A 17,592-nucleotide genomic window follows, 5' to 3' on the forward strand; every position below is an offset into this window, starting at 1 on the left:
CCACAGCTGGGTTCTGGTAGTGTGTTGCTGAGGCTGAAATTTTTAGAAATTACGATCTCAACCTTGTCCTGGCTATGCTCTGGGGTATGTAGACTTTCTTGGGATTATTTGGTGGAGAAAATGATTGGCTTTCTAAATCACTAGCCCAGATTCTTATTCTGTTACCTTTCACCAGGTCATTCTAGGCCTCGGGGATGACTATTTCACAGTAATAGGTTGCCATTAGATTCTTCTCAATTGGGGCTTGTTTTAAAAGGTAAGGGGAAAAAGTGAGCATAAAGGAGATGAAGAATGAGGCAGCACCAAACTGACTGACTGATTAGAACAATTACGTGCTATTCTCTTTTCCAGATTCAGAAGTATTGCCAAGTCTTATTTCAGAAGAGCAGATGGTGTTTTGCTGCTGTATGACGTTACGTGTGAGAAAAGCTTTCTTAATGTACGAGAATGGGTAGATATGATTGAGGTAAGAATTCAAAACAGAGAACCAAAAAATTACATAGGAGAGCTACAGGCTGTCTCGGGAAATGCTGTTTCTCTTCTTTGTCAAAACGAACTCAATTACAAGCCACTGATCCAGGCTCTCAGGAAGAACTGGATGTGAGAAGTGGGGTTCCCAATGGCACTTGGCAGTACTGGTCTCCTCAGTAGCTGGGCAAGTTCCCACAGAGCTAAGGACACTACTAAAGTGAGCTTCTGGGGTGGGGAAGGCGGGGGAAACTCCCGGGTTTTCTTTTTTCCTTTTTTTTTTTTTTTTTTTTTTTTTGCGGTAAGCGGGCCTCTCACTGCTGTGGCCTCTCCTGCTGCGGAGCACAGGCTCCGGACGCGCAGGCTCAGCAGCCATGGCTCACGGGCCCAGCCGCTCCACAGCACGTGGGATCTTCCCGGACCAGACCATGTCCCCTCCATCGGCAGGCGGACTCTCAACCACTGCGCCACCAGGGAAGCCCTGTCTTCATTTTTAAAGGATGGTTTTTCTGACTCTATAATTATTTGCTGACTTTGTTATACAGCAGAAACTAACACAACATTGTAAAGCAATTATACTCCAATAAAGATGTTAAAAAAAAAAAAAAGAATCCATACCTAGACACATCATGGTTGAACTGCTAAAAGTCAAAACAAAGAGAAAATGTTGAAAGCAAGAGAAAAATCACTCATTGTGTACAGAGGAACCACAATATAATAATGACATCAGAAACGAGTCCAAAAGGCAGTGAAGTGGCATAATTTCAATTGTTTTTGAGGCTCATTTCTTGATGCTGTATCAGGTGTGGTACCAAAGTGGATGAGCACCTGGATGTTTTTAGGCACCACAAAGAGTCATTTCTCAGTGAGGGCTGCTGCTTCGCTTGTTCAGGAGCTATAAACCTGTTTTTCTAGTCAGGTTGTCTTCTAGTCTCATAGCCTGCTCAGGGGGATGTGTCCTTACTGCCCCCTTCGTTTTACAGATAGGGAAATGGAGGCAGAAACAGGAAGAGACTGCCTGATTTCATGCAGCCGGCGAGTGGCCAGGTGGTGGGAGGGACAGAGTCTCAAACTTAACTCTGCCTCTCACATCTTACATTCTGCCAGCCAGCTCCTCTATGAATGCCGGGACAGACAGTGCAGCAGTATGCATATGCTGATTTGGGGAGCATTATCCTGAGAATCTGTTAATTTGAATGACTGCTCCTTGACTCTTCACAAGAAAAGTGTTGACATTTAGGGCCTTCTGATTTTGCTTTTGTTGTAAGCCAGATAGCAGCGAGTGTGGAACTCTGAGACTCCATTTTTGTCCCATTATAGCTGAGGGAATATTTGTGTGTTTTGTACCTGCGATAATGAAGTTGACTTGTAATCACCACTGTTTGAGTGAAAATTATAGAAAATTATGTGGGCACTACAGCCAAATGTAATTCTGGGGTCGCGCCTCTTGAGTTTGGTATTAGTTTGTATAGTGGCAAGGGTGATGGAGTCAGTTTGGACCACCCCTGGCCCTTACAACGTCTTATTTAACCTCTCTGAATTTCAGTGTTCTGATCTGGAAATGGGAGACGGTTTGGCTCCTTTTAGAGATATTTTGAGGTTTAAAGATATTGCCTGTACATCATGTGGCATATAAGGGGCATTCAGAAAGGGTAGCTGTTGTCATCATCAACCTCATAACTTGTCCAATGTTTCATGTATGCACAATTTTTTTCTTTTCTTCATGGTAGGATGCAGCCCATAACAGCATTCCTATCATGTTGGTAGGAAACAAGGCTGATCTTCGTGATGCTGCTGAAGCGGAAGGACAAAAATGTGTCCCAGGGTACTTTGGAGAAAAACTGGCCATGGTAAGAGTAAGAGTGGGTCCAAATGGGGAGGGACCTTTCACTTCTGTCTACATTTGCTGAAGAGGCTGTTTGACAAACTCCACTCTGTTTGATAAGTCTTCTGTCCCTATACAGGCAGAACTCCCAGTGGCCCCCATCCATCCCATGAATGTAAATAATTACACCAAGAGTTAAATCCCTTGTGGAGGTAAAACAATCACATGATCATTTTCCCCCACTGAGTACCAGTGACAAAGAGGATGCAAAATTATCGTGTCTTCCTCCTCACTCTTCCCCAGTTCCTGGAATCCTTCTCTAGTCCTGGAACCTAGGTAGAGGAAGAAGAATGGGTGTCCTGTTTTGAAAAGATGGGTTTGGTTCCAGAGGGTCACTGTGCCAAGGGGCAGCAGATGGTGCAGTGTGTCAGCTGGGTAAAGGGGTGAAGAGAATTGGAAGACTCATTCTTTCCTCTACGATTTGTAGTCAGTTGGAATAGTATAAAATTATTTTTGGCTATGCATTTGTACCAAGGATGGACCTCATTTCTGTCCAGATTATTACTGTGGGCAGTGTTTATTCTCTCATTATTATCATTGTGTCAGAATGCTATGTGGCCCTCTTATGACTTGTCTTACCCAAATAAGGAACCAGATGCTCCTTAGGTCAAATATGAAGTTCTTATCATAACAGTCCGATCTGACATTGCTATCATTGTTGTCTGTCATCAGCATGAAAGGACTGCTCTATAACATATACATGTGAACTTTAAAAAGAAGTTTCCATTCCACTATTCTAAGTTGGAATTGTTTCTCGTTTTAAATTTTAGAACTGTGAGCCGAATATGATAAACATCAAAACTAGGCAGTGAAATACAGAAGAGATCCATTCAACACATATTTAATTGTATCCACCATGTGAAAAAGCACTTCATTGTGAGCTGAGCAAAGGGTAGAGAACAAAGGAAACCGTCCTTATCCTCACGTGGTTTACTGTCTGGGGAAGACAGATGTTAAACCCACGAAATCCACATATTCCCCTAGAGAGCTCGTAATTCCTGGCCACATGCCAATTTTATTCCCTCCCCCACAGTTTCTCAGATTTCCCAAGGTTTGCTTATTTATTATGCATCTCATGTCCTCCACCCTCCTGCATCCTCAAAGGCCATCTCTATTTCACCCTATAACATCCTGGCTATGAAATTCAGCAGCAGCACTACCCATTTCTACTAGAAATACATTGATTTGGGGTATTTTTTAGATTTTCTGTGGATTTGGGGGCTCATGGGTAAAGGTTTCACGGTAGTCTTTCCCCATTGTTTGGTTCTTCCTTCTCTCCCTGCTCCGGAGCACCCATCACATCTTGCCCGTATCCCGCACAGGACTGTGTTGCCCACACCCAGCCCCACAGCGCACATAATTCTCCTTTCCTAAAGGAAACTGTCTCCAGCTGTTAGACAAAGACACCCAAAAATAACCTCATCATTTACATCTGCGGCAAGTGCTATGCTGGAAAAATACATGCCTCAAGAGGTTTTACAGTAGGAAGACCTAATACCAACTTTTCAGAGTTAGAAAACACTTAATCTTAACTTCAAGGGAGGATTACCTAAAAATCTAGAAGATAGGTAAAAGTCAGCCTGGGGAAAGAGTTACTAGGGATATAGGATAACCTAGGTAGTGGTAACAGCAGGTGAAAAGGTCCTGAGGTGGGAGGGAATTTGGAGTGTTGGGGAAATAGAGGGACGGCCAGGGTAACATGAGCACTGTGAGTGAGGGAGAGTGGTGGCAGGTAAAACTGGGAGGTTGGCTGGGGCCACGTACAAGCTAGGCCTTGTCGGCCAGGTAAGCATTCCAACATTGCTTGAGAGGGATGGGAAGCATCGAAAGGTCTGAAGGAGAGTGATATGATCAGTGATTGTATGTATAACCACTGGGAGGTTAAGTAATAGACTAGAAAATGTCCACTGGTTTTAGCAACACAGAGGCTGCTGAATCTTGATAGGAAAAGATGATAGATTGAAGGGGGGGTGGGATGTGTGTTAGCTGCCAGCCAAAAGGAGACATATTTTTGATGGACATTTAATTCCTAAGTGGTTACCTTAAGCTATCATTTTTCTCTCTCTCAAATTATTTGATAGAGAACATTTGGTAGTATGTGTGACACTTGGATATAAGAGCCTTAAACCATGAAATTTTGTATTGTGGGATTTTTTTTTTTTTTGGATGCAAAATAAAAATCCTCTGACTAGGAACTGTTCCTGGAATAAGTAGGCTCAAACCTGTTTTTTTTTTAAAGTCTTGAAACTCAATCCAATTTCTTAACTATTAGTTTTAGCACACTCAACAGGGCAATATTTTTATTTTATTTTATTGGTTTTAAAAGCGAACATTCCAAGAAACCTAATCAAAGCCTTCATTTAATGGTATATATATGTTTTTTACAGACCTATGGGGCATTATTTTGTGAAACAAGCGCCAAAGATGGTTCGAATATAGTGGAAGCTGTTCTCCACCTTACTCGGTAAAGTTTTGCCTTATATTTGGAAAACTGGATGTAGGATTGAATTTTCACTTAGCTGTTGTATGTGTCAAATTTCTTGACCATAATGTGAATCTACATGGGAAAACACTGTCTTGTCTTTCAGTAGTGGTTGGAGAAACATAGTTTTTATAAAAAACTGGTATGCTGCTTGTTCACTGTGAACATTGGCAAAATACCTCTACTGCCAAACAAAGCAGGTGCATCTGAGGTGTCACTGACATTTCTGCAAAATGTGCCCACAAAGCTAATAGCTGACGTGTGTGAATCACTTCTAGGAACCAGATTTTAAACACAGGAGACTATTATGAATATAACTATCTATTATATTATGACATTTTCCAAGGTAAAGGAAAAAGAACTCAACAAAACAAACTGTGTATCATGCCAGTTGGAAGCACTTTGTTTACATTATTTAACCCAGGTAATTATTAAGCTAAGGCAATGGTGTTAATAATATATAACATTTTGGGATGTGGATTAGAATGAAAATTGCATCATTGAGGAACTTGGTTTTAACTGTATTTTAATCCTTGCAGTATTCTTAGGAAATAACAATGTTTTCTGCTGGATTTACTTCTTCTGCCTAGTTTTCTGCCACAGATGAAAAAATGATTCTTTGCTGATCTAAAGGGATTCAATACACCCCCAAAAAAGAAAGAAAAAATATAAAAATGCGCATTAACAAAATCCAGCCAATGATCCTTAATTGCTGACAAAGCAAAAACATAATTTTAGGCATGTAGAGATTTGTGAGATCATTTGTGAGATTCTGATTTTATAAGAATCTTAACTTTAGTACAGTAAGGGGCTCCGTGCTACCTTAGCTTCAGGCAGGGAATGCTGAATTGCTGCCTGGGCTGAGCAGGAAAGGATGCTGCAGGCCAGGCCCTCCGCATGGCTGCCGGCTTCTGCCCAGCAGGTTGGAGGACTGTAGTGTCAGGAAGCTCAAAGTCCAACCTTAAATCTACCCCAAACAGCTGTGGAGTCTTGACTAAGTCCCTGTCTTCCTTTAGGCATCTCTAATCTGTACAATGAGGGAAGGGGCTAAAGAAAATGATCCCTAAGGCCCCTTCTAGTTCTGACAGTCTATGATTCCATATATAATAATAGCCTGGACTCTACTGAATAACATAATCACTATTTAACGTGGAATTGTCTTGTGGGGTCATATTACAGTTAAATGACTCCAAATTGCCCCGGTCACACCCAGAGTGCAGAATCGATCCTCTTTATTATATCATAAAGATAGGAGAGCCGACGACGGCCTTTTCCCCTGGTGCTCCTGCTGGCATGTTGGGTCAGCCCAGCAGCCTCCCTGTTTACAGTGTAGCTTCTTTACTTAAAACACCTGTGTGGGGCTTCCCTGGTGGCGCAGTGGTTGAGAGTACGCCTGCCGATGCAGGGGACACGGGTTTGTGCCCCGGTCCGGGAAGATCCCACATGCCGCGGAGTGGCTGGGCCCGTGAGCCACGGCCACTGAGCCTGCGCGTCTGGAGCCTGTGCTCTGCAATGGGAGAGGCCACAGCAGTGAGAGGCCCGCGTACCGCAAAAAAAAAAAAAAAAAACCTGTGTGCAGGAGCATTCTGATAACAAGGTCACTTCTTGTGAATCACTTATCAAGGAGCTTTTTAAATTGTTGCTATTGCATTATGGGCTGGTTTGAGGCCTCTAGGTTAGTTATGTTAACAATGTGTTAAACAGGAAAATTATAAATAAACCAAACATGTAAAGACTTTAATTTGCTATTTTATACTGTGTCATCAGATTGCTTGTCAAAATACCCAAGTCTTAAATGAAAATGGTATCATTTCCACAAGTGAAATTACCACTTTAAAAAGTTTTACAGCTTTCAGAATGTTATGTATAATAGTAACTCCCCTTCAAACCATGTTACGTCATAAAACTTGAACTAGAACAGTTTATGGGTTTGCACTGTCTGAAACAGTATTTGTTTTTGAAGGAAGGCCATAAATGTTTGGTTAACAACCTGAACTCCTCTGCTTTTTCTTGGAAAACCCTGTCTATCCCAGGAAAAGTTTCTCCTAGAAATGCAGTTTCCCTGTAGGGCTGATAGACATTCATTCCAACCATTCTCCACTGGTAAGTAAATCTGCCATCACTAGAGCCACAGGCTTTAAACATTTTTCAATAGATTCAAGTACAACAGGCATTAAACTGGTCAATGGCCTAAAATTTGAGAAAAACACGAAAAGCTCGGGCTGATGTATCAGTTCAGCGCCATTGCTGAGCCCATTGGGGATAAATCTGTCCATAAGATTGAGTCATTTAAAATGCAGTTGTTAAGTATATGGCAGTTTGGGGTGAGGTAATTTAATTTTCCCAGCCTTAAACCTGTTTTAGATGTTTGGAATTATATCCTCCTGATTTCCTTAAAGTGGGAGATGCTTGCGTCTTTGGTAGATTAAAGAAACTGAAGGCCAGGTGAACAATATGGGTACCTATTTTTTCTTCCTTAATATTTGCTTTCAATGTTCAGTAATGTCTGCATTATTATCATTTCTGCTCAGTATGAAAGCCCTGTAGAGATATCAGGTTATGTAAGATAGGCTGTGCAATTTAACATTAGAGAAAAAAAAGAAAACAAAATACATGACCAGGCAGCCATATGATATGTAATTTACAGAGGCCTTTTAGACTTTCCAGAAGGGAGAGATGTGAGTTGTCTTGTGAAGATGCTATGTTTGCTAAACCCATTGTACAGATAAGAAAATTGAAAATCAGAATGCTTCATCAGCTTGCTCCAAGTGACACAGTACTAAATGGCAAAATTGGGACTTTTCACTACTCTGAATCTCTGGCTTGCCTTTTAAATGTTGGTAATCTCAGGATTCTATTCTGCACTCTCTTCCTCTTACTCTTTCTCTCTCTGCCTAATGTCTTCCACCACCATGGTTTCTAGAACTGTGTCTAGAAGGTGACTTCTAATTTCTGTATTTTTAACTCCCATCTTTTTTTAAAATTCCACAACTATATTCCCACCCACCAACAAATGAAAATTCCATAGGCATGACTGATCCAACATATCTAAACCCTAATGTGTTCATTTTTCTTTAAAATTGTTCCTTATTCTATACTCCGGTTCTCAGGAAACTACTAACATTATAATTGAAAAAGAGTAACCTAGAGTCAGTCTTGACTCCTTCCTCTTTCTTCATCATCTGCCTCTAGTGGGTTCTGGGGCCCTACTGATTCAGTGACCTCTCTGCAATCTTCCTTCAATCCCTCCCCCCCCACGCTGTTCTGCTTCAGGCTTCAAATTTTCCTACCCCGTTTAGTGCAGGAGGGACTTAAGTTTCTGCCTCAGAGCTTCTCCAGCATCAGTTCATCCTCCACCCTGTAATCAGGGTAATCTCTGTAAATAAAAATCCAATTAAGACCTTCTTGCTTGCACCCCACATTGGTGCCCTACCTACAGCATAGAGTCCAGCCTCCTTAGCAAGTGGCTAATGGTCCCCCAGAGCCCAGTTCACCTACCTTTCTATTTGCATCTCTTATCTTGCTTCCCAAATGAAGGATAATCTATAGACACAGCAAACTTTGCTTCCGGTCATAGCCAAGTTCTTTTATGCCTCTTTGCCTCTATACATGCTATTCCCTGCACCTGGAATCTCTCTTCCGCATTAAATGACAGTGAATTCCTATCCCACCAAGAGGTCGGCTCCACTGTGCTTGTGTGTTAGCGGCTCTCGGGGACCTGGTAATGATTTATTTAGAAGACATCTGGCTTTCTCTCAAAGCTCACTAGTTGAGAGGGACTTCCCTGGTAGTCCAGTAGTTAATACTCCATACTCCCAATTCCGGGGGCCCAGGTTCAATCCCTGGTCAGGGAACTAGATCCCGCATGCCACAACTAAAGATCCTGCATGCTGCAACTAAAAACATCCCGCATGCTGCAACTAAAGATCCCCTATGCCACAAGGAAGATCCCGTGTGCCACAACTAAGACCCGGCACAGCCAAATTTAAAAAGAAAAAAAAAATTTACAATTAAAAAAAAAAGCTCACTGGTTGAGGATCCCAGAGTTTGGCATAAATCGGACATTTGTTGAATGACCAAATGGTCAAGATTTTGCATTTGGAAGTTGTATTAGTTTTCTATTGTCACTGTAACAGATTCCTACTAGCCTAGTGCTTTAAGCAATAAAAATAATAGTTCTGGAGGTCAGAAGTCTGAACCAAGTCTTACAGGGTGTTATGGGGTTGAACTGTGTATCCTCCTTCTTTTCCTGAGTCTTTATTTCTTATCTGTGAAGGGAAGACATTGATGCTCACCTGTTACCTGTCAGCATGTGTGTGTGTTGTGTGTATTAAATAAGGACTATGTGAAAACATGTAACATAGCATTTATTAACTAGTCTCCAGCAAGAACCAGTTTCCCTTTTGTTTCCTACTCACAGTGCAGTGGTTTTCAAAGGTTAGCACATATCAGCTCCTTTTGGGGCTGTGCTGACCAGTTTAGTAGCCACTAGCCACCTGAAGTGTGGCTAATCCAAGCTGAGATGTGCTGGATGTATTAAATAAATACTGGGTTTTGAAGACAGTATAAAAATTGTATTCAGACTATACTACAAAGCTACAGTAATCAAGACAGTATGGTACTGGCACAAAAACAGAAATATAGATCAATGGAACAGGATAGAAAGCCCAGAGATAAACCCATGCACATATGGTCACCTTATCTTTGATAAAGGAGGCAGGAATGTACAGTGGAGAAAGGACAGCCTCTTCAATAAGTGGTGCTGGGAAAACTGGACAGGTACATCTAAAAGTATGAGATTAGATCACTCCCTAACACCATACACAAAAATAAGCTCAAAATGGATTAAAGACCTAAATGTAAGGCCAGACACTATCAAACTCTTAGAGGAAAACATAGGCAGGACACTCTATGACATAAATCACAGCAAGATCCTTTTTGACCCACCTCCTAGAGAAATGGAAATAAAAACAAAGATAAACAAATTTTTTTTATTTGACCTAATGAAACTTCAAAGCTTTTGCACAGCAAAGGAAACCATAAACAAGACCAAAAGACAACCCTCAGAATGGGAGAAAATATTTGCAAATGAAGCAACTGACAAAGGATTAATATCCAAAATTTATAAGCAGCTCATGCAGCTTAATAACAAAAAAAACAAACAATCCAATCCAAAAATGGGCAGAAGACCTAAATAGACATTTCTCCAAAGAAGATATACAGACTGCCAACAAACACATGAAAGAATGCTCAACATCACTAATCATTAGAGAAACGCAAATCAAAACTACAATGAGATATCATCTCACACCAGTCAGAATGGCCATCATCAAAAAATCTAGAAACAATAAATGCTGGAGAGGGTGTGGAGAAAAGGGAACCCTCTTGCACTGTTGGTGGGAATGTGAATTGGTACAGCCACTGTGGAGAACAGTATGGAGGTTCCTTAAAAAACTACAAATAGAACTACCATATGACCCAGCAATCCCACTACTGGGCCTATACCCTGAGAAAACCATAATTCAAAAAGAGTCATGTACCGAAATGTTCACTGCAGCTCTATTTACAATAGCCCGGAGATGGAAACAACCTAAGTGTCCATCATCGGATGAATGGATAAAGAAGATGTGGCACATATATACAATGGAATATTACTTAGCCATAAAAAGAAACAAAATTGAGCTATTTGTAATGAGGTGGAAAGACCTAGAGTCTGTCATACAGAGTGAAGTAAGTCACAAAGACAGAGACAAATACTGTATGCTAACACATATATATGGAATTTAAGAAAAAAAATGTCATGAAGAACCTAGGGGTAAGACAGGAATAAAGACACAGACCTACTAGAGAATGGACTTGAGGATGTGGGGAGGGGGAAGGGTAAGCTGTGACAAAGCGAGAGAGAGGCATGGACATATATACACTACCAAACATAAGGTAGATAGCTAGTGGGAAGCAGCCGCATAGCACAGGGGGATCAGCTCGGTGCTTTGTGACCGCCTGGAGGGGTGGGATAGGGAGGGTGGGAGGGAGGGAGACGCAAGAGGGAAGAGATATGGGAACATATGTATATATATAACTGATTCATTTTGTTGTAAAGCAGAAACTAACACACCATTGTAAAGCAATTATACTCCAATAAAGATGTTAAAAAAAACTGTAAAATAGCTCATTAATATTTTTATTGGTAACATGCTAAAATGATATTTTTGTAGTACTGAGTTAAATAATATGTTAATAAAATTAATTTCACCTATTTCTCTTTACATTTTTTACTGCGGCTGCTAAAGAATTTTAAATTACATACGTGAATTACATTCTATTTCTATTGAACAGCGTTGCTGTGCTGGGAATATGCCAATTCCCAGGATCTACTGCTTTGTAACAAGCCACCCAAAATGTAGTCGCCTAGAACAAGACCACTTTTTATTTTTTGAAATTACCAGAAGTGACTGGATCTCACTGGAGGGTCCATGACTGCTCTCCCTCGGGCGTCTCATGCATTTGCGGTCGTGGACACTGCTGTGGCTCGGTCTGATGTCTGCGGCCAGGGGGCTCCTCCCTGTGGCATCTCAGCCCCCTGGACCTCTCTGCTGCCCTCTCTCCAGTGAGGAACACTGGGCTTCGTAAATGGCAGCTCAAAATGGTCAGGCCTTATTAATGCCTGGCTTGGAAGTTTTAGCACACCATTTCCTCGCCATTCTATTGGTCTGAGCAGTCACAGAGCCGGTGCTGACCATGGGGGAGTGACACAAGCTTCACCACTTAATGGGGGGCACCAGACACTGACAGCGGAGGCAGAACTCTTGGGGGTTGTCTTGGGGACAAGCTGTCACACTCTCCTTACCCACAGAGTTTGCCATTCAGCTTGTCTAAGGTGGGACTTCAGGATGTGTGTATTTCACAAGCATCCCCAGGGATAGGAGACTTCCCTAGGGGGCTTTCATAAGATCATGGAGATCTTTGGTCCAGTGTTGCCTCTAGCAGTTATTTCTAAAAGAAATTTAGGAAGAGGCAAAAGGAAGACATTTTTTCTGGATTTTAACCATCTGTTGTTATCTCCACGATCTTGTATAATTACAGAATGGTTATAAAGTCATCATTGCTTTTGTTAATGTTAAGCATTAGCTGGGGGTGGGAGCCAGGTTCCAGAGTCCTAAGGAGTGACCTGTGCGTGTGCAGACTATAAGCCATGCAAAACCACAGGAGAGAGCAAGAGTAGTCTGTGTGTGTGCATGTGAGTGTGTGCACATGTGTATAGGCACCTGGGCATGTGTGTGTGTGTGCGCACGCATGAGTGTGTGGCCTGGTACTGAGAATGTGAGCACTGGAGCCCACCTGCGTGGCCACTTCTCCAGCTGTGTAACCTAAGGGAAATTTCTTAACTTTTTTTTGCCTTTGTTTCCTCACATAACATGGGGCACAACAAAATCATATAGTTGTTGTGAGGATTAAATAGCACTTAGAACACTGTCTGGATGGCACACAGCAAGTGCTCAGCAGTGCTCTTTTATTTCTACAGAGTTGTTTATGGCTCAGTTTTATACCTCAGTAATCTCCTTTCTCACTGTGTCTCTCTCTCTCCCTCCAGGGAAGTGAAAAAAAGAACTGATGAGGATGACAGCAAATCCATTACCAATCTGAGTGGGACCAGTTCCAAAAAGTCAACCCAGATGAAGAATTGTTGCAATGGTTAAATCCAAAAGATCCTTGGCCCACGAAGCCTTCATTCCCAGAGTACTGAATGTACGTGACTTACCTGCTTCCTACATGGAGTGGTACGTCCTACAGGCCCTGTCGTATGGAGAGTTACAGTGTGGGAAATCTGAACTGTGCTCTCAGGTCCCTCCAGAACCTCGGCTCTTTTTTGCTATGTTTCAATGAGTGATTTGGGCCCCCTGGTTAAATATACCTGTCTTATCCTTACAAAGTCTTAATAGATAATGTGTAAATGTTTTTAAAGGGGTTAAAAAAAAAAAAAAAGCACATGCTCAGATCAAAGCTATAGAAGAAATTCACTGACGTAATTAGGTTCATGTGGTAAATAACCTATGACATTTACTTCCAATATTCAATACTAGAAAACTAATAAAAGGGGGTTACCATCCTAGCTTTGCTGTAAACTAGCCTTGTGGTCTCAGACGTGTTGCCAACCCACATTAGATCCATTTCCTCATCTGTAAACAAGCAGCTTAGCCTTTCAGGCCTAGGCCCTCTCAGCTCTGTAGCTCTTTTAAGGAGTGAGAAGGAGAGCATGATGGCCCACAGTTAATAAGGACTCTGCTTGTCTGTACTTTTAATTCTTTTTTATTTTTTTATTTATTTTTTTGCCATACGCGGGCCTCTCACTGTTGTGGCCTCTCCCCTTGAGGAGCACAGGCTCCGGACGCGCAGGCTCAGCAGCCATGGCTCACAGGCCCAGCCGCTCCGCAGCATGTGGGATCTTCCCGGACCGGGGCACAAACCCGCGTCCCCTGCATCGGCAGGCGGACTCTCAACCACTACGCCACCACAGAAGCCCTGTCTGTACTTTTAAAATATTGGGGTATTAATTTTTCTCACTTCTTGTACAAGAACAGGATTTGAGAAAAAATGGTAATGTTTTAAGCTCCAGTGGAGACAGAAAAATCTATTTTTTATATATAAAGAAAGAAAACAAAATAGTTGTTTTGGGGGACAAAAATAGTTTGTATATAAAAGAGGGTATTTTTTAATCTCAGAATACTTATAAAGTCAATGGTTTGAATTCACTGTTAAAAATTCTAATGAAAAAATATAAAGCGACATGCAACTGAAAATACAATGCCCAGGAAAGTTGTCACACTTCACTTAAAAAAAAAACACCAGCAAGAGACTGCCAGGGGCTGGTAAAAGGGAGGAATTGAGAGTGACTACTAATGGGTCTATGGTTGCTTTGCGGGATAATGAGAATGTTCTGGAATTATATTGTGGTAATGCTGCACAACTTGGTGAATATACTAAACCCCACTAAACTGTATACTTTAAATGGTGAATTTTATGGTATGTGAATTATATCTCATTCAAAAAATACGCTAGTATTGATTTAACATTTTGCTGAATGAAAATATGCATGCTCAAACCTCCCCATGGTTTACCCAGAGTATAATCTCCAGAAAAACGCAAATCCCCTAACTCCGTGGTTGCCAGCATTCTCCTCCTTAAATAATGAACAGTGAAAGAAACGTTATGTGTAGTTTTGGAAAATCACCTCTTTTGAAGAGGAATTGTGGTTAGGGTACAGGTAACTCAGAGTCCTTTGTTTCAGGTGATTAGGGACTCATACTCACCAACAGCCTGATAGGTTTTGCCCTCCTAGAAGCCGTACTGCCCCGCAGACTTCCCCACTGAAATGTCTCCAAAAGCCAAAGGAGTCAGTACCTGACCCCAGAGTGGGTCAGCAAGGCATGCTCTTTGGTTTTTGGTTTTGGTTTTGGTTTTGGTTTTCAGTGGCCTGAACCAGCTAAGTTATTCCCAACTAGAGTCTTGAACTTACCTTTGTTCATAGGTCCAGGCCCCAAATAGCCTGCTGAAAAAACTTAAATAATAGCTCTTATTTATTGTAATACATAAGCTAAAAAAATCCCTCTTGTAGAATTAAAACAATTCTATTTATGATTTTTATGATCATGTTAGCACACAGAGATTATAATTAGCCACAACGTCCGTTTAGCTTTTCAAAGTGTGCCTTCTCTCTACTGGTGAGATCTAGTTGGGTTTGTTTTTTGTTTTTTGTTTTTTGTTTTTTTTACTGGAAAGTTGGCTCTGTCCTCAACAACTCTACCATGGATTCCTGTTTTCTGTTTTTTGGTCCCAGGAGAAAAAAAAGTTTACATTTTTTACCAAAAAGAATGCCTTGCTGGTGGGGAATTGTCAAACTGAACCAGGGAGGGATGGTTATTTTTGTGCCATGGTGTGATGAAAGTTTTGCCACTGCTGTTTGCCTAGGTGGCATCTATGGAGCCTAGGTTAGAATAGGCCTGACACCTATGTGTTGATATATGGTACTCAAGTTTAGGTGTTTGGTGCAATTGCACAAAACTCTGTTGGTATACATGTTATTGTGTTGTCTTTATTTATTTTCCCACAAAGTGTCTATATTTGTCTTACAATCTGTATATAATAGTATACCTTTGATACAGAAGTATTATCTTGGTCTTTGCTTCTGGGTTGTACAGCCAGTGCACCCAAATTGATTAGATTACATAGGTGCCTGTGATAAACAAAGCAATCTTTAACTAATTGAACCTGAATAGATATTTTTGCAACAAAATCCAAATTAGAGACTTATAGCTCCATTAGAGACTTACAGCTCCGGTTAGCAATCTTGTTTAAAGAAGAGCTACTTATAGCTCTTTCAGTTGCCTTGCTAGGAAACCAAGATTATTACTAACATTTGACTTCGTGAAGGTGTTCTCAAATTTAGAGTATATTTTTGGTAAGAACAAAAATAACTAATGTTTTTAACTTGAACTTAATTTGCTACACTTGCATAGTTCTATGCAAGTAACTCACCTTGTCTCAATTTTTCCTTGGAGAGCTTTTAAAAATCACAGTTAAACTACACCCTTTTTTATGTATCCTGACACAATGGATAATATTTTAGTTTTGTCATGGAAAAGAACATTGGCTATGGAGACATTTTTCACTGTTAACTTTTAGCCTCATGCATTTTCATAATTTATTTTTTCCACTTGCTGCTTTATATGACATATGTGACATTTGATTATGTAATACTAAATGTGATTTGCATGAAGCCAAACCATACAACCCACTTGCTGAAGATAAAATTGAGTTTAAAGATATTTATATTCATATTTGTACAGTGATCGGCTTCAGAGTCACATTTTTTGTGGGCTTTTATTGTATATGTGTATGAGAAATTTCATATGTATATATTAAGAAGGCCTCTGAGTACTGAATAATTATTTTATGATTTTGATTTACATGGTTGACATTTTCATGGTATCGGCTATATTTCGTTTATACTGTTTATTTCTCTTCAAACCATTAATAATTATCCCGTAAAGTGTAATTTTTATAGCAATGCAAATGTCTAAGGAACTACAAATATTTTCTACATCATAAATTCAATAAAGCACGCTTGCTTTGGCCTTCTGGTGTTTCCTTCAGCTTTGCTGCAGGCATCGCTGAAGTAATTTTAGTCCTACGATGTGCCTACGTGAAACCCTGCCTCTAAAACACTGGCCTGGGCAGCTGGCTGAGAGAGAAAAGGATGAACACATGGTGTGTGGTACTGTGGCACATCATGTCATCTCGGCCAGCGGGGCTACAGGTCGACCAGCTTGGGGTGTGACAGCCAGCAACAGCAAGGCTTTCGTAGAAAAATTTCAGGACGTGCTCTGGCAGTTCTCATGACCTTAGGGGTTAGGCCCCTCCTCTGACACCCCTGCGTGGCCCCCCACCCTGCCTAGCTAACTCCGCTCATCCTTCTGCTATAGTTTAAACATCACTTCCTTCAGGAAGTTTCCCTTCTCAACCCCAAACCAGGATGAGGCTGCCTGCTTTCACCTGTAGAGCCCCCTTCCTAACTGGTCAGCATCCTTATTGCCCTCATACTTGTTTAACTAGACATAGCCTCTGAGCTTTATCCCTCTTGTCTGCTGCTGCCTCCCCTCTGCTATACACTGTGCTTGAATGGGAAATCAAAGAATTAACTGTTTAAAGGCAGGCTTTGCAGAGTTTCTGCAGACACACATACACAGAGACATACATACACAATACACAAGGACAGTATAAATAAGAGGCAACATATTTTGGTGGCCACAGGTCTGAGCTCTGCAGCCAGCCTGCCTGGGTTTGAACCTGGCCTCATGTACCTACTAGTCGGTAACTGTGAATAAGGGGCTTAATCTTTGTGTACCCCAGCTTCTTCATTGGTAAAATAGGGGTGACAACAGTACCTTTCTCATGGAGTGGTTGTGAGGACTAAATGAGTGTATGTGTGGAAAGGGCTTAGAATAGTACCTGGCACTTTCATCACCCTCAGTGAAAAAAGAAAAACTTTTGAAGCACCACTGATCACACTGGTCTTGCTCAGGGCCCTGGGTACTACCATCAATATGACAGAACTCCCGAAATTTACCAGATTACTTGGGGGAATGGGGCATTGTAGAGGATTCACTTGGACATAAGTTCATTTACCTCCCACGTATATTCTTGGTATTCCATTAGGCACAAAGTTGGGGTATCATATAGGATAGAATATTCTGTAAAGAATAGATTAAAAGAGAAGGAAATCATTGAGAGAAAAATGAGGGCCTGAAAGTTAGAATGGAAAGTTGTGAATGGAGTCCTTATAAGTGTTAGCTCTCCGTTTATTAAGGGGTGACTGGATGAAGTAGTTGAAAGGATGAAGAATGTACACAGAGCTCTGACTGGGCTTTCAAATCTAAATGACAGTAAAAATGGTGGTGGGTATTGGGGTTATTTAAATGGAAACTAACCTTTATACTATGACCAATAGCCTGTTGACAAGGATTTCCTGTGTATATATCCAAAAGTCCACAGGATGGGAATGAATATTCAACAAAGCATATTGTTTTGAAAGCCTTAAAATAAAAAAATAACATCTTTTCTTTCCAGATCTAGACATTAAGATGTTTTCATAGCTGAAAATGGAAAATAGGCACAAATGCTTCAACTTGAATTACAGGTTAAGATAAATTTTCAAGTGCAAAATTCTAAGAATAATTACCCAGTTTTAAATTTTTTTCTG

The 17,592-nt window shown here is 41.0% G+C and overlaps 1 protein-coding gene and 1 long non-coding RNA gene across 11 annotated transcripts in view; one reads left to right on the forward strand and one right to left on the reverse strand.

Annotated features, from left to right (window-relative positions):
- RASEF (RAS and EF-hand domain containing) overlaps positions 1-15,967 on the forward strand; it is a 74,199-nt gene extending 58,232 nt beyond the window's left edge. For all 3 annotated transcript variants that reach the window (XM_004275121.3, XM_033437836.2, XM_049710788.1), the window contains 4 exons: positions 352-466; positions 2,199-2,318; positions 4,741-4,817; positions 12,427-15,967. In XM_004275121.3, the coding sequence (XP_004275169.1) occupies positions 352-466; positions 2,199-2,318; positions 4,741-4,817; positions 12,427-12,532 (418 nt within the window). In that variant the 3' untranslated portion in view covers positions 12,533-15,967. The remainder of the gene's footprint in view (positions 1-351; positions 467-2,198; positions 2,319-4,740; positions 4,818-12,426) is intronic.
- The window catches only part of LOC117203385 (uncharacterized), a 117,264-nt gene that overhangs the window by 8,726 nt on the left and 90,946 nt on the right, over positions 1-17,592 (reverse strand). The window lies entirely within an intron of this gene.

The sequence above is a fragment of the Orcinus orca genome, chromosome 6 (genome assembly GCF_937001465.1).
Source record: "Orcinus orca chromosome 6, mOrcOrc1.1, whole genome shotgun sequence".
Classification (NCBI taxonomy): Eukaryota; Metazoa; Chordata; class Mammalia; order Artiodactyla; family Delphinidae; genus Orcinus; species Orcinus orca.